Here is a 21884-nt window from a genome sequence, read left to right as displayed (position 1 = left end):
GTCCTGCGGATTTTATTTTGCTAGTCCAGGGGTAGGCAACCTTGGCTCTTTTATGACTCGTGGACTTCAACTCCCAGAATTACTGAGACAGCATGGGGAACTATGGCCCCCTCATGACTCGTGGACTTCAACTCCCAGAATTCCTGAGCCAGCATGGCTCAGCTTGGAAACCTCTCCCTTTCCCCTCAGCATGGCTGGCTCAGGAATTCTGGGAGTTGAAGTCCACAAGTCATAAAAGAGCCAAGGTTGCCTGCCCCTGTGCTAGTCATTGCTGACTTTTGGGGATGATGCTCATCTCTGTTTCAAGGTCATTGAGCCAGCGTTGCCCAAAGACATTTCTGCAGCATGACGTCACAGAGAGCTATGACCTTCCCACCGAAGTGGTACCTATTTACCTACTCGCATGTGCGTGCTTTCGGACTGCTAGGCTGGCAGGAGTTTGGGGGAAGATGGGAGCTTCACCCCGTCACGTAGAGCTTGGGTCTCAAACCTGGACTGCTGGCTTTCCAGCTAAAAAGCCCAGCATCTTAACCCCTCAGCCCTCAGGCCACCAATAAAGGAGGGATACGAATAAATAAAGAAAGCATTTGTGACTGCTTCTAATCTATGACATATTTGCAGAATTCCCAGCGTGCCCACTGGCTCCAAAATGATGGAGTTCCATTGGGTTGCCCTCTCTCGGCTACCCTATCTGGGCTCTAGGAATCCAGATGGGCAAGACATGGCAACAGTGAAATATGTAAAATGGGGTCACTATTAGTGAATATCAGTTTTTCAGGTAATAGTGTGATAGTACAAGCTGGCAAGATGCTTTAGAGCCCCTCCAAACCCCAAATTACAGTTGCCTGAAGTCTTGCAATCGGACGTCTCACAATCCTTTTGCTCCGTTCCAACGTTAATTTTAAGCAATTAATTTAATTGGGAGGGAGGGAGGGTATCAATTTCAGGACATCCTTTCCAAGGGTGACAGAGATTTGATGAAGTGCTTTGTTGTTAAACCGTTGTGTCTAGAAACAGGCGGAAAGGACACAAAAACCTGCCGGTTTATTTATCCCCGTAGTAGCCCAGTTCTGTTGCAAGGCAATTTTTATAATATTGTGTATCAGGAAAGAGTAGATAGGACACTTTTTTCCCCTCCTTAAAACAGTAAATTCATATTGGCGTTGTTACCGCCGCTTTGCGTTCATTAAAATTTAATCTAAAATATGTCACTCGCTTGCAAGGATGAGGCTACGACGCAGCGCAGGAAGTTTCTCTAGCCCTTGAAAGAGACGGATTGGATTAATAAGCTACGGGATGCCTTGACAACGGAAAAGATTTGATGCACAAATCTGAGCTGAATTTGGAAAGTGTGTGTTTGAGGGGTTGGAGACAGCTTTGTGAGGGATTGGTAGCTGTTGACTAAACATTTGGAAAAGGATTGGGGCCGTAAACTTAAATTTTAATGATGGAAACAGCGCAGGGTATCTGTGTAGCAGCAGAACGGGGTAACTAGAATTCTTGGAGTGGACTTTTCCATTTAGCAGAAGAAAAGGTGTGTTTCGCTCTGTGTGTGTGTGTGTGTGTGTGTGTGTGTGAGAGAGAGAGAGAGAGAGAGAGAGAGAGAGAGAGAGAGAGAGAGAGAGAGAGAGAGTTGGATGTCCCTTTGCATCCAAAAAAAAATTAGAATCAGCTGGGCGAAATGCATCATGCTTGCTTATGAATTTAACATTGCTAAAGTTGCTCTCCCTGAAGTGAATAGTTAGTCTTCGACTTGCGATCATAATTGGAGCCAGATTTTCCATTTTGCACCACTGTTAATCACATGGTCATTAAGTAGGCTTCCCCTATACCAGGGGGGGGGGGTAGCAACCTTGGCTCTTTTGTGACTCGTGGACTTCAACTCCCAGAATTCCTGAGCCAGCCATGCTGAGGGGAAAGGGAGAGGCTTCCAAGCTGAACCATACTGGTTCAGGAATTCTGGGAGTTGAAGTCCACGAGTCATAAAAGAGCCAAGGTTGCCTACCCCTGGCCTAGTGGTTAAGGCGCCAGGCTAGGAAACAGGAGAGTGGGAGTTCTAATCCTGCCTGAGGCAAGGATGCTGGATGATCTTGGGCCAGTCACTCTTTCGCAACCCACCTCAGAGGGTTGTTGTTGTGGGGGAAATAGAAGTAGGAAGGAGTATTAGGTATGTCCACCACCTTGAGTTATTAATAGAAACAATAGAGGCAGGGAAGGAAGGAAGGAAGGAAGGAAGGAAGGAAGGAAGGAAGGAAGGAAGGAAGGAAGGAAGGAAGGAGAGAGGAAGGAAGGAAGGAAGGATGCTGAGCTGAGACCTGATGGGAAGATTTGTATCAGGGCTTCAAAATCTCCTGCTTCAGGGTTGCATTTCATAAAAATAAGCTAAATCCCTGCATTCCCCAACCTGAAGCCCTCCAGATGTGTTGGACTTCATCTCCCATCTTCTTCCATCACTGCCACCATCACCAGAATTGAAGTCCAGTCCTTCTGGAGGGAGCCCAGCTGGGCAACTGGAGACTTTGCTTTGTCTTCTGAGCAACCAATGGATTCTGATTGTCTTCCGCCACCTTTCATGCTCGCCAGGAGCAGAGTTGTGTGTGGTCTCCCCTGAATTGCCTTGCTCTCCCAAGGCAACACGCAACGTTGTCATAAACACCTGAGTATGATCTCATTCTCTGCCTCCCCAAGGACGCCTCGAAACCTTCGCAGTGATGCTGCCTACCTTGATGCTCAGGTTGGCCGTAGGGAGGGAAGGAGTCGGCAATCATCTCTGGGCCTCTGTGGCCACCCAGACTAATTTTAGTTCCAGACATAATAGCCTGTGGCTTCTTTGCGCACAGCAGATGACTCCATGGTAATCACTCTTATGCTGCCACGAGTGGCTTTTGTCTGCTCGCCTGTACGTCACCTGTGTGTTGGGCGAAGAAGACTATAATGATATTGGCTGAGAAGACAAAAAGGTTCCAGAGTGAGAAGACTTTGCTTGTCCGAAGGCCACAAAAGGTGATCATCTGACCTTGGGACACAGCAACCGTCATAAGTATGAGCCAGTTGCCAAGCGTCTGAATGTTTGATCCCTGCAACCAGGGGGATGCTGCGACGGTTGTAAGTGTGGAAAAATAGTCCTAAAATCGCCTTTTTCTTGGTAACTTCCCACAGCCACTAAACAAACAGTTGTACATCAAGGACTAGCTATATACAGATCAGTAAACAGGTATGGCCAAAAGCTGGCTCACCAAAAACAATTAAATCAGTTTACAGCGTCAGCAATTGAAATGTGTTTGAATATTAGTAACTCTGGATGGTAGTTGGGCTGTTAGTTTGATCCCCGAGCTTGGCAATTTGTCTGCAAAAATTTTGTCTCCATTCGGGGGGGGGGGGCTTCTTCAGTGCACTTTGAATTGTGCTCCTCTGTCAGAGCGCTGGCCTTTAAATACCTTTTTAATATCTAAAGGTTTTTAAAGGCCAGTGCTCTGACAGAGGAGCACAATTCAAAGCGCACTGAAGATGTTCCCCCTCCCCCCCCCAAATGGAGACGAAATGTTTGTAGCCGAATCACCAAGTTCGGAGATCAAAACCAACAGCCCAGAGTCAGCAACATCCACAGAGCTCTTGACTTTATTTGAAACCTGAGAACCATTTGTGATGTGAAAGGAGATGAACATGGATTCCTATTTGCTCAACCAGATTTTACGTGCACATTTACTTGTTTACTTGCACATAAACACACATACGCAACACTAAGCTTTGGGTACCTTATGGCCAGTTGTGGCTTCGCATTTTGTTCCGCGAACCCAGGAAATGGGACACCACGGTAATCAAATTAAGCTGTTGTCTGGAAGCAACCTGTGCGTATACGTTAAAATTTAACAGTTCGTTAAATTGCTTAATTAAAATGCCAATACAATTCTTCCACTTTTTAAATCTTTTTGGTCCGGCGCTGCTCCTTTTGCTGTGTGGCCATCAGCCTGTTTCTAAAGGAGTCGGAATTGTTGATCCCAGAATTCCGGATGACTCCAGGAAAAGAGGCAAAGGATTCTGGGAATACCAAACTTCAGCACATTTGGAAGATGCCTGACTTCTTTAGCCTTTTTTTAGACATCTTTAGAATTAGGGTAAGGTTGACAGCCGAACAGGAGTGGAGGTGTTTGAAGAAAGTGTACAGATTTGGTTGTTTGTACTTTGTTGCCAATCAAAAATTCAACAGTATCTACAGAATTTGGCTTTTCTACTTAGAATTTTTCCCTTGTTTTTGTAGTCCATGCCCTGCTCCTGGGTTCACTCAACGTATCTGAGATAACAAAACACCACCACTTGCTTTCCGATAAGACCATAAACATCATAGAATGTTGGAAGGTACCACAAAGATCTAGCCCAGGTGCAGGACGACAACAGTTGAGCCAAGTTGCTTCACGTGATGGGTCTGGTTCACTTAGCTTGCTAAAACCACCGCTTGAACCTCAGGTTGTGCGCCATACAATCTAGAAACGTGTGACCAGACATTGCAAGGTGGGGCTGTCTGGCACATATTTTATTTATTTATTTTATTTTATTTTATGAGACTTATATACCACTTTAAGTACAACAGTCTCTAAGCGGTGTACACCAGTAAGCAATGTATATATATATATTTGCATTGCCCCCAACAATCTGGGTCCTCATTTTACCTACCCTGGAAGGATGGAAGGCTGAGTCAACCTTGAGCCGGTGAGATTTGAACCGCTGACCTGCTGAACACAGTCAGCTAAAGTGGCTTGCAGTACTGCACTCTAACTGCTGCGCCACCTCGGCTCATTACATATCACATTAGCCCCGTAATTTGGAACTGGAGTCCAGTTTCTGGCTGATTGGGTTTCTTGCACAGTCCTCTATCTACTAGTGAGAGTTGCACCATCAGGCTTTTTGGGCACTTTCTGGTTTTGGTCCCACCTAATCCTCTCTTCTGCTGAGTCAGCAGCGTTGGCAGAGTTACAAACCTCTTTTGGGGCACGGGCAGGGCAGGTGTGGCACCTCTTGATTCCCTCCCTCCCTCTTTTCTTGGAGGGCAAATGCCCCAAACGTGCAGGGAGAGGCTGCGGTGAGCGGGAGGATGGGGTGAGAGTGTCGCAGAGTCCATGCCATGTGCAACTCAATTGGCCTGCTTGTCTGCCTGCCTCTCCCTCCTTCCCACCAATTTTGGGCATTAGCAAAATAGAGCTGGTGCCTAGCCAAGCAGCCCCTGTAGCTTTATTCCTTTTCCCCAGTGGTTTTTTTTTTTTTTTTTTTTTTTTTTTTGTCCATGTTGTTTTGCAAAACCTGGATTTGAAAACTGCTCAGGAAACGTCTGGTTGGGACGTTTGGCTGAATTTGCTCATGCTTCCCTGGAGAGGTTCATGTTTGCAAAAAGGCTGGTGGGTCTACAACAGGAGGTAGCAAACATGGGTGAACAGAGGCCATCCTGGGCTTGTTTGGGGAGCCTGGAGGCAACGGCGCAAAGTGGGTGGGGCTGTTTTTCTCTTAGGGTGTTGCTTTGTTCTTTCAACTCTTGTCAAGTCCATACTAGCCCTCTCGTTCTCTTCTCTAGAAGTTTGAGAAACTAGGCTAGGGGTAGGCAACCTGGGCTCTTTTATGACTTAGGACTTCAGCTCCCAGAATTCCTGAGCCAGCCATGCTGAGGGGAAAGGGAGAGGTTTCCAAGCTGAGCCATGCTGGCTCAGGAATTCTGGGAATTGAAGTCCACCAGTCATAAAAGAGCCAAGGTTACCTACCCCTGAACTAGGCTGATGGTTTCTCAGTTTGGCCTTCATTGATCCAGTCTGGGATGTTTGGAAGGAAGGACGGGAGGGAGGAAACAAGAGGTTCTTCTGACAGATGGATGGGGTTCCTCCTATCTCACCAGACAGTCTTCAGAAAGCCAAGCCATCTTGAGCATCTCTGTGGTCAGGGTCAAAGACCGGTTAGAGCAGGGGTCCCCATCCCCGGTCCGTGGACTGGCATGCCAGAAACTGGTCCGTGCAAACAAAACCAGGCACTCTCCAGACCTCAAAAAAATCCTCTCTCCATGGAACCGGTCTCTGGTGCCCAGAAGGTTGGGGACCTCTGGGTTAGAGTGGTTAGAATCCAAGCCAGCCTCTCTTGTCCCCATAACCAAACCGTATTCCTTGCAACCAGATTAGAAGCCAGGAACTGGATTTGGTAGACTGTTTTCTTAGATTCTCTGCAGCTTGTATGTGGCGGCCTGGTGTGACCCTTCAGAGATCCAGAAGCAGGAAATGCTTTTGACTAAGTTGCCTCCTTGTGCCAAAACCCCTGTGGGTGACCGGCTATTAGTCTGAATGGACGACATCCTCTTAAATTCCTTCAATGGTGCATGGCTCTCTTGGGTTTCATTCTGTTTTGCCAAGAAAATGCTGGTCTCGCCCCTTCCTTCTTCCCTGGCTCTGTAGCTTCTGGTGGCTTATAGGGAGACTAATTTGTTAATCAGTGAGCTGTGAACATGAAGTAGGTTGGAGATTAACCTTCCCCAGGCTTGATGAGCCTTCCCTGGGAGACAGGGGAATAGAGTAGAGTAGAGTAGAGTAGAGTAGAGTAGAGTAGAGTAGAGTAGAGTAGAGTAGAGTAGAGTAGAGTAGAGCTGGAAGGGATCTTGGACATCTTCCAGTCCAACCCCCTGCTCAGGCAGGAAACCCTATACCATTTCAGACAAATGGCTGTCCAGTTTCTTCTCAAAAACTTCCAGTGTTGGAGCACTCACTGTTTCTGGAGGCAGGTTGTTCCACTGGTTAATTGTTCTCACTAATTCCTCCTTAGTTCTAGGTTGCTTCTCTCCTTTGATTAGTTTCCATCCGTTGCTTCCAGCTACACCCACATCCTCCACCATCTCCCTGAATCTGCCCAAACTCATATTCATTGCATCAATGACACTATCTAACCATGTCATCCTCTGCCGTCCCCTTCTCCTTTTGTCTTCAATCTGCCCCAATGTCCAGGTCTTTTCAAAGGAGTCCTGTCTTCTCATTTGCTGGCCAAAGTATTTGAACTACAGCTTTAGCACCTGTCCTTCCAAAGGACAGTTTGGGTTGATTTCTGTGTCCAGGCTAACATCACAGCTTTGCAAAAGTGTGCTTGCAGAGAGTTGTGGTTTAAGAACTTGAAGGGACAAGGAAAAGAGCAGATATTTTTTTTCCTAAGATTGGCTTCCCTCCCTCAGAGCTGGCTTGGCAGCCCCGTCTTTAGCCTGGGCCTCTGTTGCGTAAACAGCCTTTGTTTCCCTTTTTCTTTTTATTCAATAAGTGGAATGTTCCAAATCCTTATCTGAAGAGGTCACGGGGACTTGCACAAGGCAAAGCAAACCCCTTGGAACTGAAATGAGATCCATGGCTGGTGCAGGAGAAGTTGGACATTCTTTCTGAAGAACAGTTTGTGAGAAAGAAGAACTCAAGAGGACACATTGTGTGGGAAACATCCATCATGGGGTCGTGGGTACATTTGGGTTTGGGAGAGAGGGTGGTGGGCATTCTCACAAAATGTCCCACCACCAGCGGGTTGACAATTCATAGAATGGATACCACGATGGACACAACTAATCACTCCCTACTCACTTACCCCAAGGAAAACTAGAATGGCTGTCCCTTGCCATTTTTTCATAACTTGATGATCCTCTGAACCGCCCCGTGTAATCTTTGGCCTTTGTTTTACGGAGGATGAGCCTAACTTGACATGTAAGTAAGGTAAAGGTAAAGGAGTCCATGTGGATTTTACTCTGCTAATCATTGCCAATTGCCAACAATAGGAGACGGTGCTCATCTCTGTTTCAAGAGCCCTTGAGCCAGCACTGCCCAAAGACATTTCCATGATCAAGTGACCAGCATGACATGACTTGGAGCGCTGTTATCTTCCCACCGAAGTGGTGCCTATTTATCTACTTGAATTTGCATGTTTTCAAACTGCTAGGCTGGCGGGCTGGGGTGAGGACAGGAGCTCACCCTGTCACATGGTGCTCGGGTCTTGAACAGCTAAAAAGACCATCATCTTAACCTCTGAGCCATGTAACTTCCCACAGTCACCCCAGCTGCTGCCTCTCAGGCTTCACCACAGCCCCAGCCGTAAATCTTAGCTCTCCAGACACTAATAAGCCCATATCCGTTCCAGGATCTCCCTTTCCGTTAGGAGGGTCACAGCCCCACTGCCCCAGCGCAGTTAGATGAATCTCTTCTTCCTTGCAAGCTAGACAAAGCCAGAGCACCAGAGATCAACCCGCCTGCTGCAGTGCCCAGGGATCAGAGCCTAGACAGGGAGATCCCAAATTCTGGTTTTGGTGGCATCCTTAAACCCTGATTTGAAGGATGGAACAGGTGCAAAGAGGCTGCACGATCTGAATATTTAAAATGGTTTAGTCACAATTCAGCAAGGGCTTTGCTGAAATCTGTATTCTTTGCACTTCACTTTTTCCCATTTTCAATTCGGTGGACGTTTGGCGCTACTTTTGTTGGCCCTGACAAGCACTGATCCGTGTTGACAACGGGGTCCTCCTAACTTGAGAGCCACCAGTTTCTCCTTGGTGGCGCTTCAAGTAGTCCTCGACTTAACGGCCACAGCTGAGTCCAAACGTTCTGTTGCTAAGTGAGACAGTTATTGAGTGAGTTTTGCCCCATTTTACAACCTTTTTTTGCCACAGTTTTTAAGCAAATCATTGCAGCTGTCAAATTAGTAACATGGGTTGTTAGGTGAATCTAGCTTCCCCCATTGACTTTGCTTGTCAAAAGGTTGCAAAAGGGAATCACGTGACCCCGGGACACTGCGACTGTCATAAGTATGAACCAGTTGCCAAGCATCTGAATTATGCCTATGGGGATGTTGCAACTGTCATAAGTGTGAAAAAATGGCTGTAAGTCCCTTTTTTGAGTGCTGTTGTAATTTTGAACAGTTGCTAAACAAACTGTTGTAAGTCCGGCACTAACCCAGGGGTAGGCAATCTTGGCTCTTTCATGCCTCGTGGACTTCAACTCCCAGAATTCCTGAGCCAGCATGAGGGAAACTTTGGCCCCTCCATGACTCGTGGACTTCAACTCCCAGAATTCCTGAGCCAGCATGGCTCAGCTTGGAAACCTCTCCCTTTCCCCTCAGCATGGCTGGCTCAGGAATTCTGGGAGTTGAAGTCCATAAGTCATAAAAGAACCAAGATTGCCTACCCCTGCACTAACCTATATTATCCCATCTCAGCCTCTCCTTCTTTTCTTCCACCATTTTTGCCTTAGTTATAACCATTTCATTTCCATGGTTAAACTTTGGAAGCTGGGGGATGCATTTCCTTTAAAAAGAATTGAATTTGCAGCAGTGTGTCCAAACATCGGCTGATCTCTGTCCAATTTAAGTCCCTGCTGACATTTAAAAGAATGGAGAGACTGTTCCTACAGCCTTGCCCCCTGCCCCCATTTTATATTCCTCAGCGCAAGTATAGTTGTTTATATTGCAAAGCTGGCAAAGTTATCATTTTAAAGTTTCTGATTTCAAGCATGTCGTTTCATTAAAGGTTGCCAAGCCTTGAATTAAACGCTCTAGACTTTAGGGGGGGGGGAAAGCAATTCACTCCCACTGAAATTGGAGACATTTAAGGAGATTTTGTAAGCCAGTTGTGTTTTTTTATTTATTTTAAAGTATTGTATTCTTTTTCAAGAAGCAAATAGGAGGCCTCTTGAGAAGGGGAATAAAATGCTAAGCCTGGACCTCCCTCCAGATGAAAAATAAATTCACAGCAGCATAGCTGCAGAAATTATTGTGTTGTTTTTCTGCAGGAATATCTAGAAACCAGCACGGTGGTTTCTAGAGCATAATTACCTTTGCTGCTGCAAAATAAGACCATTTGAAGACAGCCTTATCTATTATATTAATTTGGTTTCTCCTGCTGAAGAAGCATGCTAGGGTGCTGGAATACGGAGCCAAGAATCTTTGGCAGGGTGAATTAAAAAACAAACAAACAATATTCATGTAGAAGCCTGTCTTGTTTAGCAAGGCCACAAAAGAGGGTGTGGAAAGGATTGTCCTGGAAAATGTGTCCTTCATCTTCCATGTCCTCTAGAAAGGTCCCATGAAAACTAGGAAAGAATAGTTTGCATGTGCTTCAATATCCAAAGCAGAATTGCTATTTAAAATGTGAATCTCCAGGAAAGATATTCGTGCAGATGGTGCTGACCAACACGGAAAACCAAGTAAGGCTTAGCTGATTGGCTATGGTGGACATCCGATCCCAGGATTCATCAATGGCCGGGCTAGCTAGAACTACTGGGAACTGTGCCCCAATGGGTTTTTTTCAAAAGGCAATTGGACTTTATTGCTTTTTTGTTTTCCTTTGAAAACACTTCACTTCTCATCCAAGAAGCTTCTCCCATTCTAAGTTAGTTAACTCAGTTAACTCAGAACTGAAGAAGCTTCTTGGGTGAGAAGTGGAACGTTTTCAAAGGGAGGAGGGAAACCCCAAGGAAGTCGAGTGACCTTTTGGAAAAAGCATCTGTGAGACAACCATGACCTGGATAATTGAGAATCTCCATAATCATACTGAGCACTATAATGAAGGGAGTCAAGGAAACTCAGTCAGATAGTGCAGGGGTTCTCAACCTTGGCAACTTTAAGACTTGTGGACTTCAACTTTGCTGGCTGAGGAATTCTGGGAGTTGAAGTCCACAAGTCTTAAAGTTGCCAAGGTTGAGAACCCCTGAGATAGTGGCTAACCACCTAAGTAATGAAGACAGCTGGCCCATTTCCCAGTAGATTTCTCTAAAGCAGATAATGCCATCACTGACAATGACCTTGTCTTGCTGGACATTGTTGGCTAGTTGGGACAGCAAGACGGTGATGAACATGTGCATTTGAGGATTCCCTACAGGTCCTGCTCACGCAGAAGGAGTTTTGCAGACGATGAGACCCTCTTGCAAGTCTTCTGTCTATGGAATTGGGGCTGGAAGGGAAGACCACCTTCTCAAGATTGTCCAACTTTCCCTTGCAGAACTGAAAGAAGGGACCAAACACTTCTCCATGGCAGGAGTGTCCAACTATACCACGCTGACCTTGGTGGACCCCAAAGGATTGCTCTACGTTGGGGCTCGTGAAGCCATCTTTGCCCTAAGCATCAGCACCATGGAGATGGAGGAAGCAGTAAGTAGAAGAAGGGTTTGGGACTGGATCTCCTGCTTTCCAAGCTGGTGCTTCTGTTTCCAGTAGTGGATCACCTAAGGAGGCCCTACGCCAGACATGAAGCAAGGACTTCTTTCTTGCCGCCGGTTCCACAAAGCCGTGCAAATGAAATTCTGTTTAATTCTGACCGTTGTAGCATTTGCAACATGGAACCGGGTCCCTTAAAGTTGAAGCACCAGCATTTAATCCCATGTGCTGAGTTTCATCACCTTTAATCTTGTTTTGGGACGGCCTTGTGTGTTTCAAGCCAACCCATTTCCTTGGTTTATGGTTCAGCATGCCTACAAAACGCTCCAATCTATAAGTAAGGTAAAGATGTATGAGAGACAGGTGGATTTAAGACTTGTGAGGGACGATCCTGCTTGCTATTTAATTCCTGGTTAAATAAATAGGATCTGCCTGTCCCCCGGTCGCTAATGGAAGGGCAGGTCCCTGTGGGGTTTATGGGCACTAAATCAGCCTTCCTTCCCATCATCACTGGCAGCACAACCCAAACTTGGTGAGATAGGGTGGGGTCAGCCTTCAAATGCTGTTGCTCAGAGGGCAATTAAGAGGAATAATTGTTCTTTGCAGATACTTTGGGAGGCTCCAGCAGAGAGAAAAGCAGAATGTATCCAAAAAGGCAGAAGTAATCAGGTAAGCACTTTCTGAAAGGTCCACATTTGGTCCCTTCCTTCTGTAAAATCCTTTAACGTAGAAAAACAGAGTTGGAAGGGACCTTGGAGGTCTTCTAGTCCAACCCTCAGACCTTATGCGGTATGATACTGGGGGAGAAGTAAGTTTGATTGCCTTGAAGTTTTTTCTTCCTGCACTTGCTAAGGCTGCTCTAATCCATTCAGTTAATGAGTTAATTGACCCAGTTTCTCTGGGTACCACTCCTGGCCTTGCCAACTGAATCCTTTTGCCCCTCTTGGGGGGAATTAAGTGGCTGATGAAGGAGGAAGGGTTCTTCTGCCAGTGTAACTGTGGTGGCCTTGGCCATATCCTCCACGACCACTTTCACGTGGGTGCTTGGTACCTATTTACAGTAGTGGCCAAAATTGTGGAAAAGTGGGAAAAGTGTATTTTTTGAGAGTTGATGGCTAATAACACCACTTTTTTGGGGGGAGTACTACCATAAAATTAATAATAATAATAATAGTAGTAGTAAAGTTGGAAGGGACCTTGGTGGCCATCTAGTCCAACCCCCTGCTCAGGCAGGAAACCCTATACCATTTCGGACAAATGGCTGTCCAGTCTCTTCTTAAAAACTTCCAGTGTTGGAGCATTCACCGTTTCTGGAGGCAGGTTGTTCCACTGGTTAATTGTTCTAACTGTCAGGATGTTTCTCCTTAGTTCTAGGTTGCTTCTCTCCTTGATTAGTTTCCATCCGTTGCTTCTTGTCCTGCCTTCAGGCGCCTTGGAAAATAGCTTGACTCCCTCTTCTTTGGGGCAGCCCTTGAGATATTGGAACACTGCTATCGTGTCCCCCCTCGTCCTTCTCTTCATTATATATCAATGGAAAGATAATTTAATCAAGAATGTAATGCAACATAGTTTGTTCAATTATCTGTGCCATATTCTATGAAACATTATAGCCAAATAACCAGAAAAAGGCAGCACAACTTGCTTAGGTTGAGATCAGGTAGCTTTCCTTCATCCGATTGTAGCCAATGAGCACGAGTGTTTAGAGAGCCAATCGGGTGTCATCTTGTTTTGGCAAGGAGCCAATCAGATCACAGTAGGATTCAGTGATTGATGTCATGTATTGAAGCCGAGAGGAGATTTGTCAAGTGTGTTACGTGATTGCTATCAAGTTGACTGGGTTTTTTTGTGTTCTTTCATTGAGTGAGCTTGCAAAACGTCATAAAATTAAAGGAATGGTGCAAAGAGTTGACTTGTCGCCCAGAAAGCGATGTAAAACAGTATTATCAAGTGATCAAGGCTACCGTTTTAAAGAAATTAGAAGAAAAATGGGTGGAAACTTAACCAAAAGTGGCATTTACTGTACACTTTTCCCCAAAGGCTTCCACAATTCTGGCCACTACTGTAGCTGATTTGTTCTCCCCCGTGTGTGCAGTTAGTAAAGATATTTAAGTGGGGCCCTGTGATTGGAAGAGCTGCAAAGAGTAACACGCAAGTGCTAGAAAACATCTTGGATGGTGGTCAGTGAGATAGCAGTAGCACTTAGACTTATATACCGCTTCATACTGCTTTATAGCCCTCTCTAAGTCCTCGACTTACAACAGTTCATTTAGTAACTGTTCGCAGTTACAACATCGCTGAAAAAAAGTGACTTATGACCATTTTTCATGCTGAACGTCCATGGCATCATTCCTTGTGGACATGTGATCAAAATTCAGACACTTGGCAATTGACTCATATTTATGACGGTTGCCATGTCCTGGGGGTCACGTGATCTCCTTTTGCGACCTTCTGACAAGCAAAGTCAATGGGGGAAGCCAGATTCACTTAACAATCGTGTTACTAACTTAACTGCAGTGACTCACTTAGCCACTGTGGCAGGAAAGGTCATAAAATGGAGCCAAATTCAGAACAATTGTCTTGCTTAGCAACGAAAAAAATGTGGGCTCCATCGTGGTCATAAATGGAGGACTATCTGTATTCTGTCTTTGCTGACCTAAGGGCTGCGGAGAGGACCAAAGACAGCCCCAGATTACACTGGTGGACACAAGTCAGTGTCACGCTCTTTAGTTTTTTCATCCTTTCGGCTTATCATTTTAATATTCTGGAAGGTCTCGTTGTTGGAAATACTTACTTTCATCAAATCATGCATATTTAATATCAGTTTAAACAGCCCAGGGTATTTTTCATTAATCAGAAGTTACTTTCATTAAAAAAAAAGATGGGAGATCAGCCGTTGATTCATCCCTACCCATTAGACAAAGTGAATTAGGCCATGTAGGCTGTAGGGTGCCAGATGGAGAATCCTGGTTACAGGTGGTCCTTGGCTCATGGCCACAATTGGAATCAGAATTTCTGTTGCTAACCAGGGCAGTTGTTAGTGAATTGTGACAATTTTATCATCTTTTTAGCCACAGTTACTAAGCAAATCACTGCTGTGGTTAAGTAAATCATGCAGTCATTAAGCAAATACGGCTCCCTCCCCCCCCCCCCGGTTGACTTTGCTTATCGGAAGCCAGTTAGAAGCTCTCAGACAGCATTCACGTGACCCTGGGATACTGCAAGCCTTGTAAATGCATGTCGGTTGCCAAGGACCCAAGTTTTGATCACATGATCAGAGGATGCCCTGATGGTTATAAGTGCCAGGATCAGTTGTAAGCCAGCATTTTCAGTGCTGTTGTAATTCGGAACGGTCACTAAACAAATTGTTGTTAAGTCAAGGTTACTTGTATATGTCACTCAAATGGGAATTCAGAATTCAAATTTAGATTTGTTAGCCCAAACAAGGCAGGGTTATGAGCCAAGGAATTCCAGCATTTGAGGGGCTCCTACAAAGATGAGGGGGTCAGATTGTTTTCCAAAGCACCAGAAGGGAAGATGAGAAGTAATAGATGGAAAATAATCAAGGAGTCAAATGGGAATTCAGAATTCAAATTTAGATTTGTTAGCCCAAACAAGGCAGGGTTATGAGCCAAGGAATTCCAGCATTTGAGGGGCTCCTACAAAGATGAGGGGGTCAGATTGTTTTCCAAAGCACCAGAAGGGAAGATGAGAAGTAATAGATGGAAAATAATCAAGGAGAGAAGCAATCTAGAACTAAGGAGTAATTTCCTAACAGTGAGAGGAATCAGCCAGTGGAACTGCTTGCCTACGGAAGTTGTGGGTGCTCCATCCCTGCAGGCTTTTAAGAAGAGACTGGATAGCCATTTGTCTGAAATGGTATGTGGTCTCCTGGTCAAGCAGGGTTGGACTCCCAACTCTTATTATTCTATGTTCTGCCTTGTGAAAAAAAGCAACAAGGCAAAATCCTTCTTTTGGGTGGCATTCCTGCTTTGCTTAACAATTGCAGTGGAGACTTGGGAGGGAAGCGGGGAAGAAAAATCTGTTCTGTAGGCGCCCCATGGTTCAGATACAATAAGCCAGGGTTGACTTGAATCCTGGCTTCTTCTCCCCCACTAACGCAGCCGCCGTGCGTGCACATTTTGCCCTGGAAAGGATGCCTTCTGCAGTTTCCATTAAATATGCTTTTTAAAATTAAGAATTAGGGGACGTTCTACAGGTTGCTGAAGCTTTCTGTCTAAATTCTTTTCTCCATTCTCGGCTTTCTTAGATCTTTTTTTTTTTTTTTTTTTTACTTCAAGCCAATCTCGGCTGCCTTGAGAATTAGCTACCTGCTGTTAAAGACGGCTCCATTTTCAGGATGTTGAATCTCTGCGCAGCAGCAGAGCAGATGCTCAATGCAGACCCCCCTTGTGCCTAGGTGGGTTGGGGAAGTTTGTTAACAAACCTCTTCTTTCTCTTCCAGACCGAATGCTTCAACTACATCCGCTTCCTCCAGACCTACAACAGCTCTCACATGTACACTTGTGGCACCTACGCCTTCCAGCCCAAATGTGGCTACATTGTGAGTACAGCAGAAACACGGTTCTTGTGCGATACGGTTTGAGCAGCCCAGCTTGTTATTAGGGTTTATTAACAGTCTTTGGGTTTTTTTGGGGGGTGCCTTTTTTAGGATCTGGCCACCTTCTCCTTGGACAGGTTCTCCTTCGAGGAAGGCAAGGGCAAGTGTCCGTATGATCCTGCCAAGGGATACACAAGCCTCATTGTGGGTAAGTGATCATCGGAGCATCTGTGTTTGGAGCTAAAGGGGACGATGGCAGGGTATCACACCAAGGGGGACTCCTTGGACCAGAGGGAAGATCCAACTTCTACGGAGGTTCTTCTGCCTTGGCTGCCTCTTGGCTTTACGCACGATAAACCAGTGTTTCTGAACCTTGATCATTTCAAGAGGCCTGGACTTCAGCTTCCAGAATTCCCCAGCTGGCTTTCCAGAAGTGAATAAGCTAAGATAAGATCACAACCTTAATGTCACTTTTTTTTTTCTGTGACCACACTGGCACAAATTTAAAATGCTTGCTCTCAAGAGAAAGTATATACCCCCATCCATACATATACGTATATGTGTATATATATATATATATGTATTGTTGTTGTTGCTGTTACGAAGTCGTGTCTGACCCCATGGACAATGTTCCTCCAGGCCTGCCTGTCCTCTACCATCTTCTGGAGTCTGTTTAAGCTCACGCCTACTGCTTCAGTGACTCACATATACGTATACATATACATATACAGAAAGTTTTTCAGACAAACCGGTCTGATTGATTGCACCTTGGCATTTTCACTGCTATACTGCAGTTCTACTTTTTTATAATCTCTTTTGCCTTGCAAGCCCCCCAACTAGGGGCATTAAGCAGGCTCAAGTCACAACTGCGATACATTACAAATTCAGATTTCTTTTTGCTGACAAGAGTTAAAGATTTAAGTGGGAGACTAGTATAGCTATTTCGGACTCATTTGTCATCAGCTAGCCACATACTGTATATATAGATATACATATACATACATACATACATACATACATACATACATACATACATACATGCTTCTCTGTATATAGCAATTTACACACACACACATATATATATATATAGAGAGAAATGCTATACACATACACACACTTACATAAACACACACACCCATATACACATGCATATTAATCACAATCCATTTTGCATACATAGCTGAAAAAAGAGTCTTGAGAGTTAACAAGGTTGATACTATATGGTCTCCTCCCAGAAGATAACAACAACAAAAAAAACTGGTCATGGAGAGGACATATAGTATCCTAGACAATACAGCAGACCCTGGTCGAGCATCGCTGATAATGCCATGTCCTGGATTGTGGGAATTGAAGTCCATAGCTCTTAAAAGTTGCCAAGGTTGAGAAACATAGCCATTGACAATCAAACATATCTATTCTTCAAAATCTTGATAGGAGCTCCACGCTTCCCCGTGAGCTGGGCTAATGCCTTTTCCTTGCCTGTTTCAGAGGAAGAGTTGTATTCCGCAACACATAACAACTTCCTGGGTACTGATCCTGTGATCCTGCGCAATCTGGGACCCCAGTATCCCGTTAAGACTGAGCACCTGCCTACGTGGCTGAATGGTGAGATGTTACAGGGGGATGGGGGGATGTATGTTTCTTCCTTGGAACTTGTCAACATAGTTATACAACGTTTTCTGTACTGGGCAGAGGGAGGATCAGAGTGCCACACATGCTGCATATTGGACGTATATGCTATTTATATTGTTTGCATTGTTCTAATTGGCTTGGAGTAACTTATATTCGTTGTTGTGTTTTCTGAACTGGCTAGGTTTGCACAGCGTGCTAGACTGCGCTTAGGTGAGTGTGGTCACTGTCTGGTCAGCACTATGGTGAGAACCCCGCCACTGTCATAACACATTGTTGAAGCTAGGCTGTTATGTTCATTCAGAATGTGGTGGATTTCTTTGGACAACGTCACATATTATATGAATGTGGAATTTTGCTGGGCTTCTAGATCTGGATGTGGCAGAAAACTCAAAAGCCACTAGATGGCAACAAAAAGTTTGGGCTTTCTGTATCTCCTGGCAGCCATTTCTTTGCTGCCATCTGTTGGTAGCTGCAGAGTAGTACATTGTGGAACTGTTGCCAATTTGCCCTCTGGATTAGAAAGGTCTGAACAGGAAGTTGTTTTACATCATCGGAGAGATCTAGAGAGCCAAGATATCGGGCAGAGGGTCTTGCAAGATTCTACTATGTCATCTCTTTAATCTGGACAGGGGCATAGCCTCTCTTTTCTCCAAATTACTCTAATTTGGTTTTAATTAATCAAAAATAAATCGGTGGGAAGCTGACATTTTTAGTATTTAATTTTTGATGCCGCCCAGTTCTGACATTTTGTAAAGCAATGCGCCAGTCTCTGGCACTGTCTAATTCCTGCCTCTTGTTCCGTGCAAACCTCGCTGGCATTTTTAGAAAATAAAAATATTGGGGTGTGTGTGTGTGTGTGTGTGTGTGTGTGTGTGTGTGTCTTCAATCCAGGGTTTGCTTTGGAAGTGTACCCACTGCAGGGAAAGTGGGCTGGTAGAGAACATTCTGGGGTGTGTATGAACACACTATGTCCTGGCAGATGAGAGTTTTGTAACTGATTGGGCTTACTGGAACAAAATGAGGGTAGACAGCCCTTTCCATGAGTGTTGTGTAAAGTGAGCCCCTGACATGATCTTAAGATGACTTGGGTGCCCCTCGTGACAAGATTTCATACTCTGTTAACTCAGGAAGGCAGAGATCTTCCATAGGTGAGGAAGTTTTTTACACCGGATTATGCCGCAGACACGGATCAGATGATGTTTGATGCTTCTTATGGCGAGGAGATTAGTCTTTCGACATTTGGAAGATAAATTTGTAGTCCCAAATACTCAGGGGATGGAAGACCTGCTGTTACTCACAGCTTAGGAATGAGTGGCTTCTAAATGCTGAATTATCTATCCGTGTTTACAATGAAATATGGCCGTCTTTCACTGAGACAGTTCTGTAAAACGTCACGGACAGGTAGTCCTCGACTTAAATGGTTCATTTAGTGACTGTTCAGAGTTACGAGAGCATTGAAAAAAGACATCTAAGTGGTGGCCAAGAGGCTACGGCTCATAGGTTGGGGACCTCTGCTGTAAAGCCCTACGAAGCAAGTACATATGTCTCAAGTGCTGTTGCTATTGCTATCTTCTGCCTGCAGAACCCCATTTTGTGGGCTCGGCATTTGTCCAGGAGAGCAAAGGCAGCAATATCGGAGATGACGACAAAGTCTACTTCTTCTTCAGCGAGCGGGCGGTGGAGTACGATTGTGACATTGACCAGGTGGTAGCCCGAGTGGCTCGGGTCTGCAAGGTAGGCAGTCTGTTTCTCTTTCTGGGGTGGCATAGGACTGGAAGGGCTTCTCCACAAATCTTGGAGTGAGCTTTTCTAGGACAATCTTAGTGGGGCATGGGAATGGCCCCACACCTGGGCTAGGATCTGAAAGCTGCGTCCAGTCAAAGGTCTATTGTAAGGGGGTCTCCAAACTTAGCTGGCTGGGGAATTCTGGGAGTTGAAGTCCAAAAGTCTTAAAGTGGCCAAGTTTGTAGATGCATGAGAAGCTGCTGGGGAACTCACAAGGATTGGATTATTTTTGCTCCAAATTCCTCACCTTTGGAGCTTCCTGTCTCCAACCCTGGAGCGAAAAGTCTCCAGAAACAGAGGCAGTCCAGCTGGTAGGACAACCAAAGACGAACACTTCAGTTAAGCTCGCCTGGTTGGGAACTCTTAAGGGGTGTGTGTGTGTGTGAGGTAGCATCTCCACACAAATCTGGAACCCAGAATATCAACAGTGGGGAGATTTAAGTGGTTCACGGGCCATTCTTTTTTCGATGCAGGGCGATGTCGGGGGCGCCCGTACTTTGCAGAAGAGGTGGACGACGTTTCTGAAGGCCCGTCTGCTCTGCTCCATTCCAGAGCAGCAGCTGCACTTCAACCGGATCCAGGGGACCTACACGCTGAACGGCGATCACTGGCGCGAGACCAGCTTTTTTGGGGTCTTCCAAGCACGCTGGTAAGGCTTTTCAGGGGGCCCATTGCTCCAATAGTGCTGATAAGACTAAAGGTTGGCTGTAGACTTTTTTTTAAATGGGAGAGACTGGTGGATTCGCGTTCCCTTCTTAAAAAGAAGTGAGCTTGGATTCCATAAGGCTGTGAAGGAATCTTTTATGTGTGTCACGTGTAAAAGCCAGGCAGAGATTGGATCACACTGCTGTGACTTTTTTTACCGTTCTCTGCAGACCTCCCCTGTCTCACTTGCATTGATCTAACACAAGGGTCCCCAACCCACAGCCCATTCCTGGGCATTGAGCCGTTCGGAACTGGGCCACAGAAGTGGTGGGCAAGCACATGTGCACGGCACCCATGCCTGCATGCTTCTTTTGCACAAGCGGCGGGTGCACCTGCCTGCCACTTCTCATCATGTAAAAGCCAGGCAGAGATTGGATCACACTGTTGTGACTTTTGTTCTGACTTTTTTTACCGTTCTCTGCAGACTCCCCACGTCTCACTTGCATTGATCTAACACGGGTCCCCAACCCACGACCCACTCCTGAGCATTGAGCCGTTCGGAACTGTGCCACAGAAGTGGTGGGCAAGCACATGTGCATGGCACAAGTGCCCGCGTGCTCCTTTTGCACAAGCGGTGGATGCGCCGGCCTGCCACTTGCGCAAAGCTGCGTTTGTGCGTTTCCTCACCGCTTGTGTGGCATCATCCCCTTCCCCCTGGAACTTGAACCCTCAACCCCCTGTTTTCCTTTACTTCCTGCAGGGGAGACGTAGATGTCTCTGCCGTTTGCCAGTACCAGATCCTGGATGTGCAAAAGGTGTTTGAAGGCCCTTACAAGGAATACAGTGAAATCGCTCAGAAGTGGATCCGTTACTCCGATCAGGAACCCATTCCCCGTCCTGGAGCTGTAAGTCCATGTCCCCACTGAGGCAGAACCCCTCACTTTCACCCCTTCCATCCTGCTTGGGTGACATAATCCTTTGTATCTCCCATTGCTGCCAAGCAGCTGATACAGACAGTCCTCATTTAACAGTTGCCCTGTTTCGTGACCACCGAAAGCTATGACACCTCTTTAAAAAAGTAATTTTACGAGCTGTTGTCGCATTTGCATAGTCAACGGAGAAATCAGCAGTAAAATTGCAAGTCATGGTCACTTGTCTATGAAGATTCTCAGTCATCCTGGTCTGGGAATTCTGGGAATTAAAGCCCATACATCTTTGAGTGGCCAAGATTGAAAAACATGGCCCTAGATCAGGGGTCTTCAAACTTGGCCCTTTGATGACTGCCTGGCTGAGGAATTCTGGGAGTTGAAATCCACAAGTCATCAAAGGGCCAAGTTTGAAGACCCTTGCCCTAGATAATCACACTTCTTCTGGCCCGTCCCTCCTGAAGGAGGCTGCTCCTCTTGGTGAGGAATTGACAAGTTTTTGCTAAGTCTCTGTAGCTGAAGCTCTAATCTAAATCCTGCTTCTCTTGTCTTTTGTTCCAGTGTATCACAAACTGGCACCGGTACAACAGTTTCTCCACCTCCCTGGAGCTCCCAGACAACACCCTGAACTTTGCAAAGAAGCACCCGCTGATGGATAAGGCCGTGCCTCCCCAGGGCAACCAGCCCTTGCTGGTGAAGAAGGATGCCAACTTCACCCAGCTAGTGGTGGAAAGAGTTCATGGGTTGGATGGCAAGCCATACGAAGTGCTGTACATCGGGACAGGTACGGGCTGAGGAAGGAGGTCAGAATTACAGCTGTGTCCTCGTAAAAATGTCTCGCTGCGTCAATCTAAGTTTCAGCAGTTACATTTTTTTGTTGGCTAATTTTTAATCTTAGTTATTTTATCGCGAGCCAGTTTGCCTAGTGCAGGGGTGGGCAACCTTGGCTCTTTGATGACTCGTGGACTTCAACTCCCAGAATTCCTGAGCCAGCATGAGGGAAACTTTGGCCCCTTCATGACTGGTGGACTTCAACTCCCAGAATTCCTGAGCCAGCCTGGCTCAGCTTGGAAACCTCTCCCTTTCCCCTCAGCGTGGCTGGCTCAGGAATTCTGGGAGTTGAAGTCCAGGAGTCATAAAAGAGCCAATATTGCCTACCCCTGGCCTAGTGGTTAAAGGCAACATCATAGAAACCAGAAGAT

The 21884-nt window shown here is 45.8% G+C and overlaps 1 protein-coding gene across 2 annotated transcripts in view; it reads left to right on the top strand.

Annotated features, from left to right (window-relative positions):
• SEMA4C (semaphorin 4C) overlaps positions 1-21884 on the top strand; it is a 96453-nt gene that overhangs the window by 57902 nt on the left and 16667 nt on the right. For both annotated transcript variants that reach the window (XM_039354320.1, XM_039354319.1), the window contains 9 exons: positions 10982-11130; positions 11743-11805; positions 15599-15697; positions 15806-15902; positions 17183-17299; positions 18909-19060; positions 19585-19760; positions 20517-20661; positions 21244-21466. In XM_039354320.1, coding sequence (XP_039210254.1) covers positions 10982-11130; positions 11743-11805; positions 15599-15697; positions 15806-15902; positions 17183-17299; positions 18909-19060; positions 19585-19760; positions 20517-20661; positions 21244-21466 — 1221 coding nt within the window. The remainder of the gene's footprint in view (positions 1-10981; positions 11131-11742; positions 11806-15598; positions 15698-15805; positions 15903-17182; positions 17300-18908; positions 19061-19584; positions 19761-20516; positions 20662-21243; positions 21467-21884) is intronic.

Source organism: Crotalus tigris, unplaced genomic scaffold (genome assembly GCF_016545835.1).
Source record: "Crotalus tigris isolate CLP2741 ecotype Arizona unplaced genomic scaffold, ASM1654583v1 scf7180000018549.3470463, whole genome shotgun sequence".
In the NCBI taxonomy this organism is placed as follows: Eukaryota; Metazoa; Chordata; class Lepidosauria; order Squamata; family Viperidae; genus Crotalus; species Crotalus tigris.
Note: the sequence above shows the minus strand (reverse complement) of the source record. Positions and strands in the feature narration are given on the sequence as shown.